Source organism: Mauremys reevesii, linkage group 1 (assembly GCF_016161935.1).
Source record: "Mauremys reevesii isolate NIE-2019 linkage group 1, ASM1616193v1, whole genome shotgun sequence".
Taxonomy (NCBI): domain Eukaryota; kingdom Metazoa; phylum Chordata; order Testudines; family Geoemydidae; genus Mauremys; species Mauremys reevesii.
Window position 1 is genome coordinate 157,549,383 of NC_052623.1, and position 16,858 is coordinate 157,566,240.

At 46.6% G+C, this 16,858-nt stretch overlaps 1 protein-coding gene across 1 annotated transcript in view; it reads left to right on the forward strand.

Annotated features, from left to right (window-relative positions):
* The first annotated feature begins 376 nt into the window (after positions 1 to 376).
* The window catches only part of LOC120389361 (amine oxidase [flavin-containing] A-like), a 60,050-nt gene continuing 43,568 nt past the window's right edge, over positions 377 to 16,858 (forward strand). Inside the window, exon 1 of the mRNA XM_039511888.1 lies at positions 377 to 507. Coding sequence (XP_039367822.1) covers positions 462 to 507 — 46 coding nt within the window. The 5' untranslated portion in view covers positions 377 to 461. The remainder of the gene's footprint in view (positions 508 to 16,858) is intronic.

The window sequence follows — 16,858 nt, forward strand, 5'->3', positions numbered from 1 at the left end:
CAGTGGCCGGTCTAGGGGCTTCGGCTGGGCAGTGAGCGGGGCTCACCCGAGGGGCTGCTCAGCTCCCCGGCACCGCTGCTCTGAGGGCAGGGAGGGCGCTGCCCCGGCACGTGCAGGAAGGGACTTTTCATCCCCGGCCGACCTGGGCCGCGCCCCGCAGCGAGCGAAGCCCGCAGGGAGGAAGAGGAAGCGCGGCTGGCCGCCGGGTGGCGCTTCACAGGGCGGGGGAGGCTCGCCCCGCTTTCCCCAGGACCTGATTGACACGCAGAGCTGCGCGCTCCCCCCAGCGGGCGGAACTCCGCGGCGCCCCCCCCGGGAGCCGTGATTGGCGGGGCGGGGCGGGGCGGGGCGGCGGGCGGAGCCGGGGGCGCCGCTGTCAGCGAGGGAGACGCGAGCGGCAGCTGCTCCGGGAGCCCCAGCCGCGCCGAGCCCAGCCCGGGAGCGGGAGCCGAGGCAGCGCCATGAGCCAGAAATGCGACGTGCTGGTGGTCGGGGCCGGCATCTCAGGTCAGTGCAGCCCCGCTCCGGGCGTGTCCTGGCTGGGGGTCGCTGCCTTTGTAACTCCTCATTTACAGAGGCTGGGGCTGGTATTTACACACACACCCGCCCCCGCGCCTCTGTTCCACGCCCTGGGATGGCGGGGCCGGTAACGGGGTGGGTGCCCTTGTTTAGCACCCGAGAAAACGCAAGCCCGGCGCAGAATCAAAGGCCCCTTGACCCTGATTGAGACCTGGCCCAGCGGAGGAGCAAAGGTGCAGCTGCACTGTGGGTGGGCTTGAGTTTTGTATGCCACCTGAAATAGGCAGTGGGTGAAAGCCTTGCCCCATAGCAGTCCGGTGGGTCGGGTAGCAAGGGAACTGTGACTGCCTCTATCATGCTGCAACTTGTATGCTGCCTCACTTTAGCAATAACGGTTGCAATGTCCGGAGTTATGTTTTCCCGACTGAACTGTATTGATACTGATCTATACCACAGGTGTCTGTTCTTGCAATAATCAGCCCAGGTTAGGTTTCCCTTTACTTAACTGATCTTATAAGGAGCGTAGGGTAAAGCACCCTTGTGACCTATTTTGAATAAGTATCTCAGATAATAGGTTGTCTGAGCAGGATGCTTTCTACATTTTCTTTCCATTTTACAATCTCAACTATTCCCCTCTCAGCAGCAATAATCTTGTTGTCCCCTTTCATCGGAAGCGGAACAGTCTCTATTGGCACTGTCACGCTGCTGTTTGGAAGATTGCCACAGTGCGTGTGAAAATCTTGGATACTGGTTTGAGGAAAAAGGTCATTTTCAGTGCAGCAACTCAGTAAGCCAATGATCAAATGTCCCAACAGGCTAACCACAGCCATCGGTTGATTTTAAGTGGGGAATCTTTTTCATAGACTTGTAAAGTTATAGCAGTGTCAATATTAGTAAACAATGTAGCACTCTAGTTAGGTACAATGTAATGAAAAGAAGTATAAACCCCACTGTATGATGAATGGGGCCAGGAGATAAAAGTTTTGGCTTCCTTTTCTTGTTTTTGAAACAGACTAGAATCGTAGGCATGGGGAGAGTTTGTCTTTCCCATCTGAGAAGTTAGAAGAGAAGTAGAAGATGCCCTTACTGTCATTTCAGATGTTTCTTAATGCATATCTCACTCTTGCACTTTGTTACTCCTGTCTTGTCAGTAAGAAAACGGTGTATGTGTGACCTAGATGGCTCTTGTTTAATGTTATTGTTTTCACATGGGTAGGCCAAGGTTTAGGATGGGGTTCAATTCAATCTGTCATTCAACCATGACACAAACGCTATTTTTAAATGGTTGTGGCACAGATGTAGTTTATATTTTCTTGATTAACATTGATCTTTCCAAATTACAGAGAGACAGTTAAAACAGGGTTTTTTTCTTTGAGAAAAGATGTCCTTGCCAGAAGCCTGGGTCCCTCAGAAATTCTGAGCTTTTCACATTTCACCTGCTACAATATTCTGAACATGTATTTTTATATGATAAATCAAATTCTTGCTCCATGTACCTGTGCATGGCTCCCATTTACTTTAGTGAGAGCTGCACAGGAATACCAGCGATCATAATAAAACACTGTTTTAGAATGTTTGGGTTTGCTTTGTATAAATCCTTTAAGCCTGACTAATATGCCTAATACAGTACCTCGAGTTTTCAGATATCTGTTATGAAAATATTTGAGAATTCTGGAAATTATGTGAAGGGGTGACAGCAGTATTAGTACAAATACAGTAACAATTTCAACCAGAATTGAGAAACGTTTATGAAAATTAAATTTTGTTTGTAGTAAAATAATCCCGCTTCCTTCAAGTACCCCAGATATGGTGTATTAATACACAGATACAGGAATATTCAGTTGTTATATGAAATTACACACAGTGTCCTCCAATAGGAAAAAAAGTGCGTATTTCTTAAACAAAAATACTTATCGCAAAAAAAGATTGCAAAAAAACAAGGGCTGACCTACGCAATGTCTGATTGTTGTTCTGGTAACATGGGCCATTCAAGTATCATTCTCAAGGTTTAGCTCATCTCCAGAATCCTTTGATGGATCTAAAAACCTTATTATGTACAGTTGGAGGTATGACATTCTTTATAAAGTTGATATAGTTCTAAGCACTAGTTCCCTATAGGAAATGAGTCTCAACTTGTACATGGTGGTTCTGATTTCTCCATTTATAAAGATGTTTTGAAATGTGTGGTGAACGTTTTTAATTATTCCTTGTAATTTGACTCCAACACTCTCCCTGCCCGTCCCGGATTTCCCCAAAAGCGCCTCCTGGACAGTTCAGATACTAAAGGTCCGTTGCCCCTGTAAGGGATCAATATACAAAAGTTTGCTACTTTAATCATAACGAATCCAGCCTGGTGTTTAAACTGAATGGTTTGGTAACTCCAATTAAAGAACAAAACAACCTTATTTAACTACATGCTTCAGTGAAAATTTCCGCTTGTGTTCATAACTTTACATATAGTGTTGCTATGTGCATTTCACCATGATATTAGCGATCAGCAAGTTATTGGTTTTCAAATGATACCTCACAAGGCATATTTTGTACAAAGATTATTATAGTGGTGAGTAGGGTGTGAATATACAGGTGCATTTGGTCACAAGGTGACAGTCTTTATATTCTTGTCTTTTGAAGTAAAGGTAATACTGTGCTTGTTTGCATGCCAAGCAGGTAAGCATCTCTGCCAAACTCATTGCCACCACCATACATAAGATTATTGTGGCCGTCTTGTTGTGGACTAATATTATTTTCAATAAATTTCTAACACAGAATAAGTATCTGATGTTCTGGACAAACAGACTTAACCCTGCCTCCTATTATTTCAAAAGGGTCTTTGAACTTGTGAAGGTGCCCTCTAATCATTCACTGCCTTTGCTAGCCTACCTACGTCAGACTAAAGATAGTTTGCATAGTTATGGTCCTTTTCTCTAGGGGTCTGTGCTTTCCTTTGCTTAAGGGTTAGACCATAAGTTAGTTTCTCACTTTAAGTACTGATCAAGAATCCCACTTCAGTAATTTCATATTTCTCCAGAAATTCAAATATATCTAACATATGAATCCCAGTCTATCACAAGAACATATGCAGAATTATGAAAAGGATGATTTTCATGCTGCACAGAGGACATGGGTCAGAGATGGACAAATACAGACAGAAGTTGTAGAAGGAATATGAAAAATCAGTGAGATTAACCCACATGCAAGGATATTTTAGGTTAATATTCAACACAATGTGCTAAGAAAAAACATAACTGTGCTTCCACTCCAGTATATATGATCACCAGACTTTCCAATGGAACCACATATTTAAGAGCTTTGATCTCTGGGTGAAATATTGAATAGTTGTGAAATGTATGTGTATCTCTGCATGCTATCATGGCAGCACAACTAATGCTGTATATGTATCTATCTGTTTTAACAGATCTTTCTTTGTATGCAGACCTGCCTGTGGGTGGGAATTTTATGTCAATGCTAATGTCAAATGCACAGTTACTGGTTGAAATTCTTCTCTTGGTTATACCTGCGCAAATGTGGATTAACTTCACTGACTTCTTTGGAGTTACTTCTGGATTTACACAGAATTTGGCCCATAATATTTAACTCGTATTACCAAATGAATGCTACTCCTGTGAGTTTTTTCCATCTAACATGTGCTTTGCTGTAGCTATCCAATTCAGCTCATGCTCCTAGATTGTTCTTTACTAAACATAATATAGATCCTTATAGTCATTGGTGAAAATTTTCAAATTTGGGTACTTAAAGTTAGGCACTTAAATCTGTGTTTAGACACCCAAATAAGTGACCATAGTTCAGAGGTGATAATCACCTTAAATTAGTTCTGATGGTGTTCATTTAGCAATATGATTATCATTATGAGAAAAATAAAAACAGTGCAGAAACTGCAGAATCAAATGGATATATCCAATGTATAGCACATGTTCAGTATGGGCAGAAGCGCTAATAATATTTGCTTCCATTTTTCATATCTTACTCAGAACTGCTGTAGTCACAAATTACGCAAAGCCCAGTAATAATATTTAATTAGTGCATATTGGTTATAGCATTTTGTGACATGTGGCATGCTTCTCAGTTAGGAAAAATACACTCCTTGGTGAAAATGTCATTGATATGGTTTTCCCTACAAGAGACAAAGAAATGTCCCAAATGTTCTTCATACAGCAGTTTTCATGCAATTGCATTCTCTAACATGTGGTGTTCTAAAACAGTGGCTCTCAACTAGGGGTATGTATATCCCTTGGGGATGCAGAGGTCTTCCAGGGGGTACTGAACTCATCTAGATCAGTATTTCACAGATTGCGGGTTGTAGCCTCCAGGGTGGTCATGGGATGGGTTTAGGTGGGATCGCAAGTGCTGGGCCAGCATTAGGGGGTGGAAACAGGACAGTTGCTTGGGGCCGCAAACAGCTTTATGAGGCCACCTAAGTTAAATGCTTCAGCCCCACCACCTGGGGCTTGGGCTTCAGACAAGGTTCACAAGTGAAAAACAAGTTCAAGTAGCAGAGTGACATGTACGTACAATATTTATATTTCAGTCAATTTATTTTATAATTATATGGTAAAAATAAGAAAGGAAGCAATTTGTCAGTAATAGTGTGCTGTGACCCTTGCTTACAAAATCAGACATAAAAATACAAGTAGTTTTTAAGTGAGGTGAAACTTGGGGGTACTCAAGGCAAATCAGCCTCCTGAAAGGTTGAGAACCACTGTTCTAAAACAATTACATAAAAGAGAGAATACATCTGACCTTCATTCGTAATTTGAAGTATCTTGGATTACTTATTAAATGAAGATTATTGCACCCATTAGATCGGTCATATGATTGATGAAAGTTATGCATATGGGTGAGTTAGATTTATTGGTTAATGGACTCAAAGTCCCTAACAGAATTTCACAAACCTATGTTATGTCTCTGAGTTGTGGATTTTGGACTGTACCTTTGTATTAGCTGGAAGTTTGTTTAAATTCCCACATAGGAAGATATATTCCTGTTAACTATCTATCTGAGGAATCCTCTGTGTATTATTTATCCCAGTCAGTACATTAAGTATCCAGTGCTTTTGAAATATTCCCCATATACCATAGAATAATCCATACAGTCAAAGGCACATTATTTTGGGTGCTTGGATTCTGACTTACATGATTGTTGTGCAACTAAGATCTCAACCATTAATGTTACAATAGTAGTTTTTTGGATAAATACTCATCTGAAGGGTATCATTTAATATGCAGGACTGACTGTGTGTTCAATAAGACATTTAGCAAGTGTCTGTAGAAAATCTCACAAGCCACATTGTGTAGATCCAATCTTTTTTAGCTGATAATACTTTTATTTTAACTCTGTCACCATACTAAGTTTCATATTAGTTTATTCATTTCTGTTTATTTTTGTGCCGAGGGGAACATACTGTATGTAGTGTAGGGTGATTTGAACTTTAAATGTCAGTGGATGACCACGTAAGAAAGAAGGCATCGTAGGAATAGAAATCTCCTTTTCCTTTGCCCATTGAGATTTTTCTAATGATGCCCATAGGGAAACTGTCTTTGCCCAACTCAAAGAAGGGTCTTCCTCTATTTAAATGATTCAGACAGTAGTGCTATTGAAACTTATTAGAGTGCCTCCAGTTAAAGTGCATCCTGAAATGGAGATCATTTATTCTGCATTGTTCTGAAAAGTATGCCGTGAACCGATTAGAGAGTGAGGGGTTTTAATTGAGAGAAATGAGCTGATCAAGAAAACGAAAACTGGCAAACATAGAAACCAGTGATCTTAAAATTACCGAATAACTGAATGAATCCTCGTCTTTAATATTGCCTAGACCGGAACAAAGACTGTCACTGCATCTAAGGAAGAACAAGTAAAGTTTTAGACAAATAGAAAGCTAGTAGCATTCTGGGTGAAGGGAGATTGAAAAGAGGAAATGAATCTAGCCTACTTACGGTAGTTAGCATTATTTTCTTTTGCTACTAAATTTCGTTGCTGTCTTGCGAAAAAGGTAGTGATTGAAATGAATGTATTTATTCATTTCATTCTTGTTTCAGTTATTTTTCTCCAGTGACCTCAAATGGATCCTTTTACAGTCTGAAAAGAAAACCGAGCCTGATTCTCCTCTCATTTGCAATCCTTTATACCCTATGTAACCTCACTGGTGTGAAGTAGCTCTCAAATTACACCAGTGTAACTGAGAAGCGCATCAGGCCCAACACACTTAAACTCAGTGGCAGGTTTAGAGTTAGTGGGGCCCTGTGCTCAGCTTCATTTTTGGGGCCCCTCCTTGGGATGCAGCCAAGAAAAAGAACACTCTCTCTTATCCCCCCACCCCCATTTTTCATTCTTTTTTCTTCATCCTCTTTCTATAAGTAATAGGAAGTAAATGAAAATAAAATGAGGTACCTTAATTGTTTTTGTAATCTAACTTGTTTTTCCGCAGACCACTTGAAAATCACTGAGGGTCTTGGCGGGCCACTTAATGATCTTTCCAAATATTATTTTACCATTAGCTAACTGTTGTAAAGTGCTTTGGATAAGAGCGCTTTATATAAAAAAAACACCAACATTGGGGTGCGGGGTCTGGCCACGGCTCAGGGTGCAGGAGGGGGATTAAGGCTGTGGGTACATGGTCTGGGAGGAAGTTAGGGTGCAGGAGCAGGCTGGGGATTGTGGAGGGGTGCAGTAGTCAGGGCATGGTGTGTGGTGGGGGCTGGGTATGTGTGGGGGGTGCAGGAGGGAGGGCAGGGGGATGGAGGTGTGTGTGAGGGGGTACAGGAGTCAGGGAGGGCAGGGAGCTAGGGGTGCAGGAGCAGGTTGGGGTGCAGGGTCTGGCCAGGAGTTAGGGTGCGGGAGGGGGCTCAAGGCTGGGGCAAGGGGTTGGGTGTGGAGCACTTACCTGGGGCAGCTCCTGTTTGGTGCGAGGGATACAGGTGGGAATGGGGGGGTGCAGGAGCTCCCATTTGGTGCTCAGGGTAAGGGTGGGGGTGGGACTGTGTGGAGGGGTGCAGGAGTCAGGGAGGGCAGGGGGTGGAGATGTGTGAGGGGGTGCAGGAATCAGAGCTGGGGGTACAGGGTCTGGGAGGGAGTTAGGGTGCAGGAGCGGCCTGGGGGTTGGAATGCAGGGTCTGGCCAGGAGTTAGGATGCAGGAGGGGGCTCAGGGTTGGAGCAGGAGGTTGCGCTGTGGAGCGCTTACCCGAGACAGCTCCCTTTTGCTGCGAGGGGTGCGGGTGGGAATGTGGGGAGGGTGCAGGAATCCAGGCATGGAGTGTTGGATATGTGTGTGGGGTACAGGAATCAGGGAGGGCAGGGGATTAGGGGTGTGAGAAGGGGTTGCAGGAGGGAGGGCAGGGGGTTGGTGGTGTGAGAGGGGAGTGCAGGAGTCACAGCTGGGGTCACGGGGGGGCTCCCAGCCCCCTGCCCTGAGCAGCTCATGGCAGGGGGCTGGGGTGGGGTATGGGGCCCTGCCTTTGCTCTGCCCTGCCCCGATTCCATCCCCTTCGCCAAGGGCCTGCCGCCGCCTCTTCTCCACCTCCTCCCCTAAGCGCGCTGTGGTGGGGCAAGCTCTGGGGGCGGGGGGGAAAGGGCAGGAACGCCGCATGTTCTGAGGAGGTGGGGGGGAGCTTGGCTGCCAGTGGGGGCGGAGTCTGCAGCAGGAGCCCCAGGAGCCCTCAGGACCAAGCTTCTGCCCCCGCAGCTGCCCAGCCCTGGGGCCCCGTATTGATGGGATGGGGGGCGTGCCAGGGCACCCTGTGTTTTACTGTAAATCTGCCTCTGCTTAAACGTATATTTGTGGTACCTGACAAATCTCCATTAAAAGGGAAATGGGGGTGGGGAGAGAGGAAGAGAGAGTTTCTCCCTGAGGATATGGTGGAAATGTGTTCCAGCTCATATTGGCACATCCACATTTACTTGGCAAAGATTTCTGTTAGACTAATGAAAGATGAGTTTAAGGTGACCATTGCCAGATTTAATTTCTCAATTGTGTGTGGAAATAATTAGATTCCCCCTCATTGAAGCAGTAAAAGTAATCACAGCAATAGCATATTGTTATAGTAGAACTTTAATGTAATAAAGATTTATTGATAATTGCCTTACTTTACTACTAACTGATGTGTCTTAGAAGAATTAAAAAAAAGAAAAATATGCACACCTTAAGGTCAGGAAAAACTGCAGAGACAACTCCCTAAAGAGTTTTTTTTTTCTTTTTTTATTAATTCAGACTCATCCAGGCTACTGCTATAATGGGTTAGTAGGTAATTTTAAGTAGAATATATGAATTGCCATAGTACTTTAAGAAGTAATAGCCTGCAATGTTTGTTTTTAGCTGGTCTCTTTGTTACCTATAGTAAACAGGTGAACAGACAAAGAGGTTGACAGGTGAAAGAATTTATCTTTGTGTATTTAAAAAAACAAAACCAGCCTTAATTTTCAAAAGTAACTATTGATTTTGGGTGTCTTAATTTTTAGGTGCCCAGTTTGGGAAACCTTAAAGGGGCCTGATTTGGGAAGGTGGGTGCTCAGAATTTTTCTGAAAACCTCGCTTGTTTAAAGTTCCTCAAGTTTGGCACCTAAAATCATTAGTACTCTGAAAATTTACATCCATAACCATATGCCCCTTCCCCTCCCCCCAATACAGTAGTTTAACTTCTTGCCTTGCCTTAACATTTAAAAAAAGATTTCCAATGATGTATGCTCACAGTCACAGTGGTTGCAGAGAAGCTAGGCTGAGAATAGTCTGACATGGGGACGTACAGCAATAGGCCATTGCACTGCCATTGGAAAGAAAGAGATCCGTGACTGAGACAAGACTTTGCTTCTCAGCCTGTTACAGGGGTGGCCAAACTGTGGCTCGCGAGCCACATGCGACTCTTTTACCATTAAAGTGCAGCTTCCAAGCCCCCCACATGCCCACCCTTCTCGACCTAAAAGACTGGGTGGGGAAGGGCTCAGGACCTCTACCTTGCAGTGGGGTAGGGGCTTCTTTCCAGCAGGAGGGAGTCTCGGGGCTTCAGCCCTGCAGGGCGCACTTGCTGGGGCTCAAGGCTCCAGCAGGAGTGGGGCTGAATTCCCGAGCCCTGGCTCCTGGCCGGTGTGCCCGAGCTCTCGAACTTCTGAAGATTGTCATATGTGGCTCGGAAGGCCAGTAAGTTTGGCCACCCCTGATGTATTAGCCATGAAGCAAGGCACTTGCAATGCCTGCTCTTTCAGGTTAAAGGTCTTTAACTTCAGATAGCTGGTCGCCAGGCTTACGGGTGTTCCTGATGTAAGTAACCTTGAAAACACTGGGTGAAATTCTGGCCCCATTCATGTCAATGGGAAAACTCCTATTGATTTCAATAGGGTCAGGATTTCCTCCAATAATTCTGGATCTGATCATATGGTTTCAGACATATTCTTTGCCTGGTGCTGTGCTATCAGAGCTTGAAATATAGTTACCTCTACCCCCCACTGTTCCTCAAACTTTTGCAGTGTGTTACCTGCTAATAGTCCACCAGGATGCTGCTGTCTGTTCTTGCTGTGGCTGCATTCTCGTGGTCCTCTGTGTATATCATTTGGGATGTGCTTTGGGTCTCTCGGGTGAAAAGTGCTGTCTGTATGTAAAATAATTATTATTCCTTCTGGTTATGGCATAACTCTTGATGCTTTGATGCACCAGCAACTTTGAAGGTCAGGTATTAAAGGAATGTCCACAACATATACTGATTTTACAGTCTAATACAAATTTCAGATAAAATGAATACTTCCGTATAGAGCTACACTGAATAGTCTACTTACATGGACCTCATCACAATAGCATCTGAGTACTTTGCAATCACTAATGAATTTTTATCATCACAACAGTCCTGTGAGGTAGGAAAGTATTACCTCCATTTTACAGACAGGGAGCGGAAGCACAAAGGGCACTAAGCAATTTGCCCAAACTCTCACAGGGAGTCTGTGGCTAAGCCAGGATTGAACTCAGATCTCGAGTCTGAGTCTTATGCCCTATCTACTAGATCATTCTTCCTACCCTATGAGCTAAAAGGCCTGGTTAATTTTATTGTGCTTGCAAATAGCTTTTTCTGGACTTCTATCTGCAAGCCAAATACAGTGTTACTTGACAGCTGTGTACTTTCTAAGCAGCTGTATTTTTCAGCAATTAGACTTGGTTTGTGTTCTGCAGTCTGATGTTAATTTCTCTTCTTCTTATCTAGTTTTACTGTTTAGTGTACAATATACTCCACTATACATCTTGTGGTTTACGTATGATGTCTGCTTTGGCTGATATTATTGCTATTTCTTCTGAAATGAAGGCAATGACAGGAGTCATTTAAGGCCTCCAGTAGCACTACAAAAATCAACTGGAATATAGTTGTCTTGTAGTGTCTTCAGATGGATGGAGCTTGCTTTCAGGTTGCCATGGAAACCCTTGTGGAGGCTGTACAAATTGTCTTGCCTTGTTTATCCTGATTTAATAACAAGTGGACTTCTACAGCTTGAGACAATAAACAAGGCATGTTCTTGGCAGGCTCATTAAAGCAGCTAATGCACTGCTAATTTCTAAACTTGGCACCCCCCAAAAAATGGCATATAGAAAAATATGGTCCAAATTGTGGTCTCTGTTGCGGCTTTTATACTCTCAGCTATGTTTAGTGGGGGTAGAGGATGCAGTGGTGCACTGCTCCAGCACCAGCCACTGAAAGCGTTCTGTTTGTGGCGGAGAGAAGTAGAGAGAATCCCTGCAAGGGTGGTGGGGGAAACACACTGATGCAGCAACTACTATCCTCCTGGAAAAGGTGCAGCATGTGCTCCCCACAGTGCTGGCCACCAGCCACTACAGGGTGCAAAAGGAAACAAGCCTAGTACCTTAGTCACGGGAATGCTTCCACTGAAGTCTATGAGGCTGTTTGTGTGCAGGGAAGATGCTACTCAGCATGAGTAAGGCTTGGAGAATCAGACTCTGAAACAGTGTGTTCCATTGCCCTATTCTGCACCCTGTCTTGCTGGGTTTTCATAATGGGCCAGATTACACAGAATTTACATACAGAGCCAAGCACGGCACCCCAAAGGTCTCTAGTGCAGAGTGTGCTATGCCAAGTTAAGGGGTATTAGCAGCAGGCTGCTCAAGGAGACATCTGTGTCTCTGAGATCCCTTTCTTAGGCCTGGTCCACACTAGGACTTTAATTCGAATTTAGCAGCGTTAATTCGAATTAACCGTGCACCCGTCCACACCAGGAAGCCATTTAATTCGACATAGAGGGCTCTTTAGTTCGAATTCTGTACTCCTCCCCGACGAGGGGAGTAGCGCTAAATTCGACATGGCCATGTCAAATTAGGCTAGGTGTGGATGCAAATCGACCTTAGTAGCTCCGGGAACTATCCCACAGTGCACCACTCTGTTGATGCTCTGGACAGCAGTCCGAGCTTGGATGCTCTGACGAGCCACACAGGAAAAGCCCCGTGGAAATTTGAATTCCTTTTCCTGTCTGGCCAGTTTGAATCTCATTTCCTGTGTGGACGTCGTGGCGAGCTCAGCAGCACTGGCAGCGATGCAGAGCTCTCCAGCAGAGGAGTCCATGCAATCTCAGACTAGAAAGAGGGCCCCAGCATGGACTGACCAGGAAGTCTTGGATCTCATTGCTGTGTGGGGCGATGAGTCTGTGCTTTTGGAGCTGTGCTCCAACAAACGGAATGCAAAGACCTACGAGAAGGTCTCCAAAGCCATGGCACTCAGAGGATACAGCCGGGATACAACGCAGTGCCGCGTGAAAGTCAAGGAGCTGAGACAAGGCTACCAAAAACTCAGAGCGGAAAACGGACGCTCCGGAGCCCAGCCCCAGACATGGCGGTTCTACGAGGCACTGCATGCCATTCTTGGTGGGTCTGCCACCACTGCCGCACCAGTGTGCGTGGACTCTGAGGATGGGATACTGTCGACGGACTGTTCCTCGGAGATGTTCGCGGACGGGGAAGATGAGGAGGACGAGGCAGTCGACAGCGCTTACAACGCTGATTTCCCCGACAGCCAGGATCTCTTCATCACCCTCACTGAGATCCCCTACCAACCCTCCCCAGCCGTTACCCCGGACCCTGAATCAGGGGAAGGATCAGTCGGTAAGTGCTTTAAACATGCAAAAAAAATTTCTAACAGAACAGGAATATTAACTATGCGAAAAGAAGGTCAATATATATGGGGATGGAACAGAAATCCTCTTGGGAGATTTCTGAGAAGCTCTCCTGCAGGTAATCGAAAAGCCTCCGCATGAGGTTCCTGGGGAGAGCTGCCTTATTGGGTGCTCCGTGGTAGGACACTTTTCCGCGCCAGGCTATCATCAGGTACTCCGGGAGCATTGCCTCCACGAGCATGGCCGCATAGGCCCCTGGTTTGTGCTGGCTTTCATGCAGCATGTGCTCTCTATCTGCCTCAGTGACCCTCCTCAGGGTGATCTCGCTCCGAGACTCCTGCATTTAATTACAGTAATTTGTGTACTATTAGTATTGGGAGTGCTTCACTGTTCCTTTGCATAACAATGAGTGTCACTTTACAGCCACGTGGTGGAGGCTGCAGAGTGGCATTATACAGGGATCTTTCCCAGGGAACAGACGCGAGGGGGTGCAACAGGGGCAGAGTTTGTTTTCAGGATTGCCTGTAGCAAGAGGACAGTGGTATACATTGACTTTTAAGCAGCCAAAAGTTTTTGGCTTACCATGCCTGGCTGCTCCACAGATTCTGCTGTCCCGCCCCGCCTGTCTGGTCTGCAGTGCAATCCCCCAGGCAATGAAAGCGAATTCCGAAAATTCAAACTTTCCCTGAGTGAGTGCTGTGCATGGTCTTGTTCACAGAGACTGACTAGACTATGTTTCCTCTTTGCGGAAATGTATCTTTATAAGGAAGTCAATCCCTTTTTCCCATCACACAGCTGCACCTGTACCCCGACCTGCTCCAGCATGCCCCTCAGAGAGGCTGGCGCAGATTAAGCGGCGCAAGAAAAAGACACGGGACGAGATGTTCGCAGAACTTATGGGCTGCTCCCAAGCCGAGGCGGCCCAGCAGAGCCAGTGGAGGGAGAACCTCTCTCAGCAGCAGCGCCCACACAGCGAATGGGAGGACAGATGGCGTCTGGAGGACCAGCAGGCGACTCAAACACTGCTTGGACTAATGAGGGAGCAAACGGACACACTCAGGCGCCTTGTGGATGTTCTGCAGGACCGCAGGCAGGAGGACAGAGCCCCCCTGCAGTGTATCTGCAACCGCCCTCCCCCGCCACAAAGTCCCATACCCCCCTCACCCAAAATAGCAAGAAGGAGGTGCGCCAGGGGCCATGAAAACTGTCACTCCACCCCAGCAGAGTGCTCAAGTACCAAAAAGCTCTCATTCGCTAAATTTTGAGAAGTCCTTCCCTTCCTGGATCACCCAAGCCCAAATCCCAGTTTCGTTCCCTCACTGTGTAGTTGATTATTAAAAATAGTTTGCTGTTCATTACTGTTTCCGTCATGTTTCTTTACAGAAGACTTTTTGTGTGAAGGGGCGGGGAGGGGTTTGGTAATTGCATAGGATGGTCACCATTAGCTGGATACATACAAGGGGCAGGATCTACAGCAGGTCTCACACACATAGTGCAGTCACTAGGCACCCTGGTCAGTCTGGGAGGTGTTTTTCATGTTCTGTGCATAGGCGGAAGGTGTCCTGCTCCAGCTTTATTTGGAGCTGGGTCTCTCCCCCGCTCCTGCCTGGATCGGGCCCTGGCCCCCACGGGTCTCCCCCCCGCCCCGCCGCGCTCCGTACCTGCCTGACAGTAGAGCGGCTCCCCGCAGAAATGCTGTCTGGTGCCCCAGGGTCCTAGCGCCTGCCATACACAAATGGCAAGGCAGGCTGCCCTTACCCTGCCCTTCCACCATAGCCCTGAGCCTCTCCAATGCCCCAAACCCTCAGCCCCAGCCAGAGCCCTCATCCCCCTACACCTCCTCCCCCTTCCCACACACCCCTCACACCTTCCTACGCCCCCAGCCCAGAGCCTGCACCCCTCACCCCTTCCTTCACACCCACCTGTAAATGTCCTGCCCACAGTCCTCTCCCGCCACAAGACCACATAGCCCCCGCACACAGAGTCCCGAAAAGGAGGGATGGCAGTCTCCGTTGAAACAACCAGTCCGGCAGTGCAGACCGCTCTAGGGGCAGGAGCCTGTCATTCCTAGAGTGTAGAAGCGGTCTGTACATCACTGCACACCCTACCCACCACAGTCTGCGGCCCTGTTTCAACCCTTTAACGCGAATTCATTAGTAAAGAAAACGTTGCTAATTAAAAATATTCCATTAACTTTATTTTTAAACATGTGTTGGAAGGGGGGAAACGTGGTGAACGGGGGTATGTCACCGCAGACGAAAGTCAACAGTAACTGAAGCAGGGGCAGGTTCAGCTTCTCTGTAAAGAAACTGAACAGTCACAGGTTACCCTGCTTGCTGAGGAACCTAGCTTTCAAAGCCTCCCGGATGCACAGCGCTTCCCGCTGGGCTCTTCTAATTGCACAGGTGTCTGGCTGAGTGTAATCAGCAGCCAGGCGATTTGCCTCAACCTCCCATCCCGCCATAAAGGTCTCCCCCTTGCTCTCACAGAGATTGTGGAGCACACAGGAAGCAGCAATAACAATGGGGATATTGCTTTCGCTGAGATCCGAGCGAGTCAGTAAGCTCCTCCATCTCCCCTTGAGACGTCCGAAAGCACACTCCACCACCATTCTGCACTTGCTCAGCCGGTAGTTGAAGAGTTCCTTGTCACTGTCCAAGGCACCTGTATAGGGCTTCATGAGCCAGGGCATTAGCGGGTAGGCTGGGTCCCCGAGGATCACTATAGGCATCTCCACATCCCCAACACTTATTTTGTGGTCCGGGAAGAAACTACCTTCCTGCAGGCATCTAAACAGACCAGAGTTCCTGAAAACACGCGCGTCATGAACCTTGCCCGGCCACCCGACGTTGATGTTAGTAAAACGTCCCCTATGGTCCACCACTGCTTGCAGCACCATTGAAAAGTAGCCCTTTCGGTTAATATACTGGCTGGCTTGGTGGGCCGGTCCCAGGATAGGGATGTGAGTCCCATCTATAGCCCCACCGCAGTTTGGGAATCCCATCGCGGCGAAGCCATCTATGATGACCTGGACGTTTCCCAGGGTCACTACCTTTGAGAGCACACTCAGGGCTGCTCGCATCCGGGTGTCCTGGCGCTTCAGGGTAGGGGACAGCAAGTCACAGAGTTCAAGGAAAGTGCCCTTACGCATCCTGAAGTTTTGCAGCCACTGTGATTCATCCCAGACCTGCAGCACTATGCGGTCCCACCAGTCCGTGCTTGTTTCCCGGGCCCAGAATCGCCGTCCCATAGATAGAGGGAAATTTTTCAATCCCTTTTTATCCCCATAAATAAAAAAAAGCATGCTTCCTAATATTGTAGAGTGTTTAAGGCAGAATTACATAATGCTCTTGTCTAATGCATCCCAGATTTGCACCGGGAGCTGACCTAAGGAGCTGGGTTTAACATTTTGCTGTCTTCTCCCTGACTTATTGTCATGAATAGTTAGTAAAGGGTTAAAGCATAGTACCTAGTGGGCACCTGACCTGAGGACCAATCAGGGAAGAGAATTTGAAACTCCTAGGAGGGAACTTTTTCTCTCTGTTTGGGGGGGTCTTTGTCTTTGGCCGTTTGGAGTTCAAGAGACCAGATGAGATAATTTCGAATCTCTGTGGAGGGAAGCCTTTGTCTGGATTCTTTGTTAGAACTCTTTTTGAATCTAAGAGAGACAGTCATGTCTCCAAGTTCTCCTGGAGTAGTTTCTACTAATTAATAGTGAGTATTAATTAGAAAGGCGAATTAGTCTTATGATTTGATTTCTATATTTGCAATTGGGTGTTTGCTAAAGGAAATGCTTTATTCCTGTTTGCTGATTTTGCTTTGACTGAGAAAGGGGGGAGGGGGAATTCTCTCCAAAGATTGATAAGGTTATACCCTATGAGTGTCCAGCTTGGGCTCATAGAGATTCTGTATTTTCTTTTTGTTCTCTTAATAAATTCTTTTCTTTTCTTTGGACTTGGTTAATTCCTTCCCTTGGGGAAATTCAGGGGAAGGGGAGGGGGAAGTGGGCTGCTTCCCTGTGTGTAGAGATTCAAGGCGTTTGAATCCAGGTATCTCTCTTCGGAGCAGGCTGGAGAGAGGGAAGAGAAGGGAGGGGGAAGGTTCCTCCTCTGTGAGTGGATCTGTGTTCCCAGGGAGTGTCTTTGAAGGGAGACGGGGGAACAGAGGGGTGTCCCGATTCACCGAATAATCGGGTGGTGGCAGCGAGAAGGAAACCTACCCTAAAGGTTA